Source organism: Sinocyclocheilus anshuiensis, unplaced genomic scaffold (genome assembly GCF_001515605.1).
Source record: "Sinocyclocheilus anshuiensis isolate Anshui unplaced genomic scaffold, SAMN03320099.WGS_v1.1 scaffold980, whole genome shotgun sequence".
Taxonomy (NCBI): domain Eukaryota; kingdom Metazoa; phylum Chordata; class Actinopteri; order Cypriniformes; family Cyprinidae; genus Sinocyclocheilus; species Sinocyclocheilus anshuiensis.
Genome location: NW_015552596.1, coordinates 121,379 through 129,311, shown reverse-complemented (window position 1 = coordinate 129,311; position 7,933 = coordinate 121,379). Strand labels below are relative to the sequence as shown.

Below are 7,933 nucleotides of genomic sequence, written 5' to 3'. Positions count from 1 at the left end.
AAGAAAAAAAAAACATGCTTTGGTAGATCACAATTATGACATAAAAGGATGACATTTTGACATTTTAAGTCATATTTATAAAATGAAAAGTCAAAACTGACATAAAAAAAACATTTATAAGGACAAGTCATAATTATAACAAAAAAAAAAGATAACATGCAGATATGACATAGGAAGTCAAAATTATGAAATAAAAAAAAAAATCAGATTTCAAAGATTTAGACTCATAATTTTGAATTTTTATGCCATTATGACTTTTGTCATAAAATGTTGCCAATTATGACATGGTAGGTCATATTTGTTTTTGTTTTTTTTTTACTTTTTATCTCATAAATATGACTTTTTATGTCATAATTTTGACTTGACTTTTTATGTCATAACTATGACTTTTGCAATAATTATGACCGTCTCATAATTTGAACTTTTTGTCAATTATGACTAGGTCATAATAGGTAGGTCATCATAATTTGTACATTTTATGTCATATTATTACAGTATATCATAATTATTACATCTCATAAATGACATTCTGTCATAATTTCAATTTGACATTTGATTTCATCATTTTGATATACCAAAGCACTTTTTTTTCTTATGTGTCAGAAATAGGCTTCCATAAGTTAGTGATTTTAACAGGGTTCAAAGATTTTAGAACAGTCTGATATTCATTTAAATTCCTCCTCTGAATAGCATATGCTGAGAAACTAATTTTTAATTATTACTTAAAAATGATCTCTTGATGTTTAAAAATGGGTATTAGCTGCATTCTGGATGTTTTGTTTGCCACCCATCATGAAAGGTTTCTTGCCTGCTTGCTATTGAAGGAATATTCCAGGGTTCTGTAAAAGTTCAACAGCATTTCTAGCATAATCTTAATCCCTCATTTTCTTAAATAAACAAATAAATATATAAATAAATAAAAAGTTGCAAATATCAAGACTATTTTGAAGAATTTACAATGGAATTAACAGGGTCAATTTGTAGAAAATATATTAGTAAACTACAAGCATTGTAACATTAACAGATCGGCCTCCTTCAAATGTAACCCACATTTTTGGAAGTGGAAATCATTTTTTAGTAATTAACAATATGCCACAATTGCCGTCTACTGAGTTTAACTTGGACTAAACCTGGAATAGTTCTTTAATGACTATTTTTAGAGGAGCACTCATTTCCCTGTCGTTAAAATATTACAATTATTGATGTGACCGCATGATGAAGCTTTCCTGAAATTTCTGACCGCTATGTGTACATGAACAACAAGTGATGGTGATGAATAGCTTATACAAATCATGATAATAAAGTTCAAGGCATTCTAAAGGCGTTTTCTACCAGTATTCAAAATATAGGAGACACTGTAAAAGAACGAGTAAGAGATTTAACAGTATAATCTCAGAGTGAAGCTGCTGTGTAGCTCAACCTGGATTTGCTCGATGTGGTTTTCTTCTCCCGACCGCAGAACACCCACCTGCTCATTGATGCTTTCACACCTCTGCTCGTAACCATGCAAACCCTAATGATGCATCTTGATGTCTCTAGCCCTTTCCTCTTTCTCTGTCGCACACAGGTTCTCAGTACACGTTCACATTTCCCCATTCCACTAGGTACTGGACTTTTCCATCCGGCGTTATGCGTCTGGCCAGGATCCTGACGGAGTCGCTTCCCCCCCACCCCATCGGCGTGGGTCCCCCGATGCCGACTGTACTGGGGTAGGGTGGCACGTCATGCAGGAAGAGAGACGGGCAGCTTTCATAGCGCTGTCCGGTTGGGTGAGCCGAGGTCATAGAGAATGGAAGGCAGGGGGCTGGAAGTCGACAAGGGTCCTCTGCACTGAAGACAACAAATTAGACATGCAAAAAGAACTCAATCTGAAGGAACAGTTCTCCCAAATGTATCTTTATACAGTACACTGCAAACAACTATTTTCTTACTTGGTATTTTTGTAAACATGCATTTACTTAAAAAGCAAAATTATACAAGATATTGTTTTGTTTCTGAAAAATGTATAAAATTAAGTGAGTTTATGCTTGAGACTTAATATGTGATCTGACTAAAGAATATTTAGATACTTGTACTGGGTATTGTTTGCAGTGTAGTGTAGTAAGCAGTGAAAAAAACATAAATATTTAAAAATAATAATATTAATAATAATAATAAAATAAAATGAAAGTACCATAGAAGTAGTCCATAGGACTTGAATACTACAGTATATTCCAAGTCTAAAGCCATATGACAACTTTGTGTGAGAAACAAACCAAAATTTAAGTCAATATTTACTAGTGCTGTCAAACGATTAATCGTGATTAATCGCATCCAAAATAAAAGTTTTTGTTTTCATATTATATGTGTGTGTACTATAAATAAACAGTACACATACATATATTATGTAAACAAAAACTTTTATTTTGGATGCGATTAATCGCCATTAATCGTTTGACAGCACTAATATTTACTGATAATCTTCAGTAATGTTCAGTTCTGAAAAATTTGCATTTGCATTCAAATTTAGATTTTTCATTTTCAGCATTAAATAGATGCATTTCAATGTATTCTTTATTCACAGACCTGTAATGATGCAGAGTTCTAGACAGGTCCTGAGATCCGTTGCATGAAGGGTGATAGAGCGCATACATTCTCTTGGGGGGTGAACTGTAATACATAAAAGACTTTTTTAAATAAATGAAATGCAATTAAGGTTCATGGTGTGAATTTCATTGCAGTTCAAAGTTGACTTTAACATGCTACAGACCCCAAATTCATCTCTTCCTCTTGTTTTCTAGGGTTATACAGGTTTGTTCCATCGACGTACCCGTGGCAACATGGCACCAGGTCAATAGCATTTGTCGCATCTCCTGTTGGACAAGTCTAAAAAGACATGATCAGCAGTTATATTAACGCTTAAAGGGCATAACCACCAGGATATTCTTTAAAAAAAAAATCACTTTTTGTATATGGAAGAAATAAAGTCACATGAGGTAAAAAGACATGATCAGCAGTTATATTAACGCTTAAAGGGCATAACCACCAGGATATTCTTTAAAAAAAAATCACTTTTTGTATATGGAAGAAATAAAGTCACATGAGGGTGATTAAAAAATGACAGCACTTTCATTTTTCAACACATAGTACTATAGATACAGTGAATAACAAATGACAAAAAAAGCTAAAAAAATCTATAAAAACTGTAAAAAAAATCAAATCTATAAACAAAATCTGATCAGAACAGAAGGTTCATTCTCACTTCAATAAAACTAAGTCTGTAAATGTCATAAATGCAGGAAAATTAGACTTTCAAATGATTTTAGGTGATTTCTGCCCATAGTCTTTGATTCATGGCTGTGTTAGCTGTGTAATCCAGCACACAGTGGGAGAGAAGCAGTGGTGCCGTGTGTGACAGCAGTGTAAGGAATCACTCCGCTACACACACTGAATCTAAATGACGGCATTATATTGAGGCACATATTATTACAAAAGTCAATTGACAATAGCAGTTTGACACAGCAGCTCAAAACTAGAGACAGCAGTTCCCAACCACTTGGAAATGATGGTAATGAACGATCACATTAATTGTGAAAGGTTGGGCTAGTTAGTTTTGACAGGTAGCCCCTACTGGTAAATGTCATAACTACAGCAATTTGCATGCAAAAAACAAACAAACAAACAAAAAATTCACCTTTGAGAAGAGAACCATAGATGTGTAGCAACTTATAAAAATTTAAAAATGTGCTTACCACACTAAAGGAAAGAGCAGTCAATGAAATAAGATTCAATTTAAAAAGCAACTGCAAAACGATAAAACAAATGTAAAATGTTGTATTTAAAAAAACAACAACATAAAATAGCATAATAAAACAAAATAAAGAAGTAATTGCAAAACAATAACACAAATGAAAAAAATTGTATTTAAAAAAAACAACATAAATTAGCATAATAAAATAAAATAAAAAAGTAATTGCAAAACAATAACACAAATTAAAAATTTTACTTAAAATGGATGAGGGAAAACCTGTGCAGTGCTAACCATATATTCATTTGGCAGACACTTTTATCCAAACAGCTGAGGAAGTCGCAAAACAAAACACAACAAAATAAAATAAAATATCAGTTTTTTCTTTCTCACTCTCTAAGAGCATATGCTGTTTCTCTCTCTCTCTCTCTCTCTCTCTCTCTCTCCCTTTTTTCCCTCCCTCTGCTCCCTGAAACAATCAATTTAATAATAAAAAAATAATAATTCATTGTTTATTCATATGTTTGTCCTTGTTTTTGGTGCATATGTTTGTCCCTGTTTCTTTTTCACTCTTTTCTGTCTCATGTCTTATTTCATTAGTTTCTCAATAAAAAAGGAAAAACATCATAAAATAAATACTATGACTCAAGACATGATAAAAACACAACATCAAAAAAATGTAAAATCTTTCCACATTTACTGGTGGAACATGAAAGCTGTTTGCATGCTTACAGCACAAGTAAATGTTGTATATACTGTATATATATATATATATATATATATATATATAACTCTGCGTCTTCTTGAAGTGTAGACATTATTCATGTTGACAGGCTTTTCTGGTGCCGTGACCCTTAATATCCAGAAGCTATATTAATGCTGAACCTTTGACGTGCCACTTGGACTTTAGTTTTTTAAATTAGGGCTGTCAATAAATTAAATTTTTTAACTGGTTTAATTACACCCTTTTTGTGTGATTGATCGTGATTAATTGCACACTTATCATGAAATTAAGCATATACCATTTTTCTTGTTTAACATGTTCATTCAATCATTCATACATGTTCATTTTGTCATTATGTAATATATCCAGCAAAGTAAATCAAAAGACTGATGGGTGATTCTCACAAAACAGTATTTTCTACAAGTTTATTTCAAGATAAATTTAGATGTCTTTTCAAAAGAGTACACTTGGAGACTCCAAAAGGACACCAAAGAACTGAGTGATATAAAAAGTTCATATAATTGATACATTTGTGCACACCTTGTGCTTTAGTAATTTTCATTATTGCATTAAATTATTTTAAGGCTTTAAGGATTTTTTTTAAATTAATCGCATGCATTAACGCGTTAACGTCGACAGCCCTATTTTTTTATATAGCAAACCCTTCTCTAAATGGGTTCATGCAATCGTTGACTTGCAAGGGTAGACAGGCCTTGTTGACTCAGCATAGCATGTTGCAAAAAATAAGTCAAATGAATATGAGGAGAAAAACAAACCCAAAAGGTGATGCTAGGTGTCTGTGATGAATGAGGGAGTCGTCTCATTACTGATGCAGAGGGGGCTTGGCCTCTGCCAACCATCTTTTGATTGCTGCTGTTAAAGGCAGACACACTGACCTGTGTCTCAGTGACCCGACGCTTTGATTTACGGGCCTCCGGACCCACCGCTCTCCGCTGGTAGGGCAGTGACGAGGGGCTGGAGAGAAGACAACAATTGACTTCAACATCAAATCCAATTAAATTTATTAGATTTTTAAAAGAATCATTTTTATAAAATTAAAAATAAAAGGACAAAAAAGCTAATGCAAAACAATAACACAAATTGTATTTAAAATAAGATGGATGAGAAAATTTTTTATGTAACTGCATCTGGTTGAAGTATAGGCATTATTAATGCTTTTCTGGTGCCGTTACCCTTTAAATCAAAAAGCCATTTAGCAAATGGCTGCAATATAACAAAGAGTGAAAAATTTAAGGGGGTCTGAATACTTTCCGTACCCACTGTATATTTATTGATGTATATTGTTTATTGTATATGTATGTATATTGTATATTGATGTATATTTATGATGTGCATTGATGCTGAACTGTTAACATCAACACATTGATTTCAACATCACATCCAATTAAAATTTATTTTTTACATTTTAAAGTAAATATTAAAATTGTATTATTAAAAATATGAATGACAAAAAATTTATATCATACTGGTTCATATACTAGTGGTGTTTTTGTATACTGTTTTTTTTTTTTAGCTTGGCAAACATGCTATACAATAAACAATTAAGTGAAAAAAAGCTGCCTAAAGCTTATTTTAAAAATCTGCTTGTGTTTTTCATATTTGGAATGTCATGAAGGTCAGTTAATAATATTAATAAGAATAATTTTCATTTCTTTGAAGTTACTTCTGCCTTGTGTGAATTCAACATGAAATAAATCTTGTCCATATTTCCTGAAGCAATGTTTTTATTCATATTATTTTTTAATAAGTCTTCATAATCTTTTAGCCAAAATCGAAAACTTTTTTGTTTTTCACTTATGTCAAAGAAATTCCTCTTCCCATTTTATCAAGAAGTGTTCATTTTTGTACTGTATGTGACGTCCACTTTTCATGATCCAATAAAATCTCACTAATTCCCTTTTTACTGTTTTATTCAGAAATACATCAGATTACAATTAAACAATTAAAATAGTTTGCAAACTGAATTTAATGTTGATATCAAAAGATCTTGGTGTGCTCCTGTCTCTGACCTTCTCCTGTGGGTGATGTTGATTGGCTGTTCAGCGATGAAAGGTGATTGGTCTGATGACAGAGGGGGAGGAGCCCGAACTTGAAGACCAAAGAGACACTTCTTCTTCTTTATTTCCTTCCCCGAAACAAACCTATACAACAGATCGAAATCAGATTGAATTGGTATTCAGCTGCTGTTCTTCAGGGCCCACTGACAGATTTTCATTTGTTCCTGGCGTCTCAACACTTGCCAACTAAAACATCCGATTCAGTTATTTAAGTGCTAGCGTACGAGCAGCATCAACCACAAACCTTGACAGAAAGAAAATGGAAATGGACTTTAAATTATTTATTTTGAAACACAGACCCACCTTCAGCTATCAAAATACTATTTGCAGAGAGTGAAATCACACACACAGAGTCACTTAGAATGTAAAGCAATTACAGTAATGGTTTTGCAGATATTATTGCAAATATGTGATATATCCTTATGGGCTGCCACATGGAAATCAAGCAGAAAGGCAGTTTTCAGAGCATAATCCATGTCTCACCTGTCTTTGTGGGAATTTAAAGCATTGAGCAGGTTTTGGCAACGGTCTTGCCTCGGTGTGTCAGACAACTGAGAGACCAAAATATAGAGTCGAATGAAAGGCAGCATGTAACAAATGCATTTGAAAGGTAAGAGCTCAGATTGACCACAAACTACAAGAGAGAGTATTCAAAACTACACTCAGGAATACACTCAAGTCAACACGAAATCAAAATTGACCCTATTTACTTCCTTAAAACCTTATGAAACCAGTTTTCTTTCCTGTGTTGAAGTATTTCTTATTGAAAAGCCAGGAACGTATTGAAGTGCTTAATATTAGTCAATATCCTTCACGTCAAAGCCATGAATCATGATTTGCTTCTTACTATGGTTAGTCAGAGGCAGGTGCCATTTATCATTTATGGAGAAAAAAAAAATCCTCAATATAGAAAACGTTTTACGTTTTAAATGTTTTTTGTCCAATAAAATAATTATCATTTATATTTTTGAATGAGTTTTCAGTTTAACTTATTAAGGTTTTAGTAATTTTGTTATATGATTTTGTCATGTTTGTTATTTTTTAATATTTAGATTTAGTTTTCATTTATTTTTATTTCAGTTTCACAAATTTTAGTACTTAATTTTTAGTTTTTTAAAAAACGAAACGTATTTTGATTAGTTTTTTTAAGTTTACATTTTCCATCTAATATTAATATTTTATTTTATCTCAGCTTTATTTCAGTGAACAAAAACATTTTTGTTGTTATATATATATATATATATATATATACACAGTATATACTCCAAACACACACATACATACAAATATATGTATATAATTTTATGATTTTATAAAATGTTTAAGTCATTTATATCATTCATAATTTTTTTTTAAGTTTTAGTTGGCAGTAACAATACTAATATGTATACACTATATACTAAT

The 7,933-nt window shown here is 31.9% G+C and overlaps 1 protein-coding gene across 2 annotated transcripts in view; it reads right to left on the bottom strand.

The window, feature by feature from the left end:
- Positions 1 to 1,033: 1,033 nt before the first annotated feature.
- phf1 (PHD finger protein 1) overlaps positions 1,034 to 7,933 on the bottom strand; it is a 12,876-nt gene continuing 5,976 nt past the window's right edge. Inside the window, exons 10-15 of one of the 2 annotated variants that reach the window (XM_016456629.1) lie at positions 7,013 to 7,080; positions 6,482 to 6,613; positions 5,348 to 5,426; positions 2,750 to 2,865; positions 2,566 to 2,649; positions 1,034 to 1,830 (exon numbers count right to left, since the gene is read on the bottom strand). In XM_016456629.1, the coding sequence (XP_016312115.1) occupies positions 1,572 to 1,830; positions 2,566 to 2,649; positions 2,750 to 2,865; positions 5,348 to 5,426; positions 6,482 to 6,613; positions 7,013 to 7,080 (738 nt within the window). In that variant the 3' untranslated portion in view covers positions 1,034 to 1,571. The remainder of the gene's footprint in view (positions 1,831 to 2,565; positions 2,650 to 2,749; positions 2,866 to 5,347; positions 5,427 to 6,481; positions 6,614 to 7,012; positions 7,081 to 7,933) is intronic. The other variant, XM_016456630.1, reaches the window with a different exon arrangement.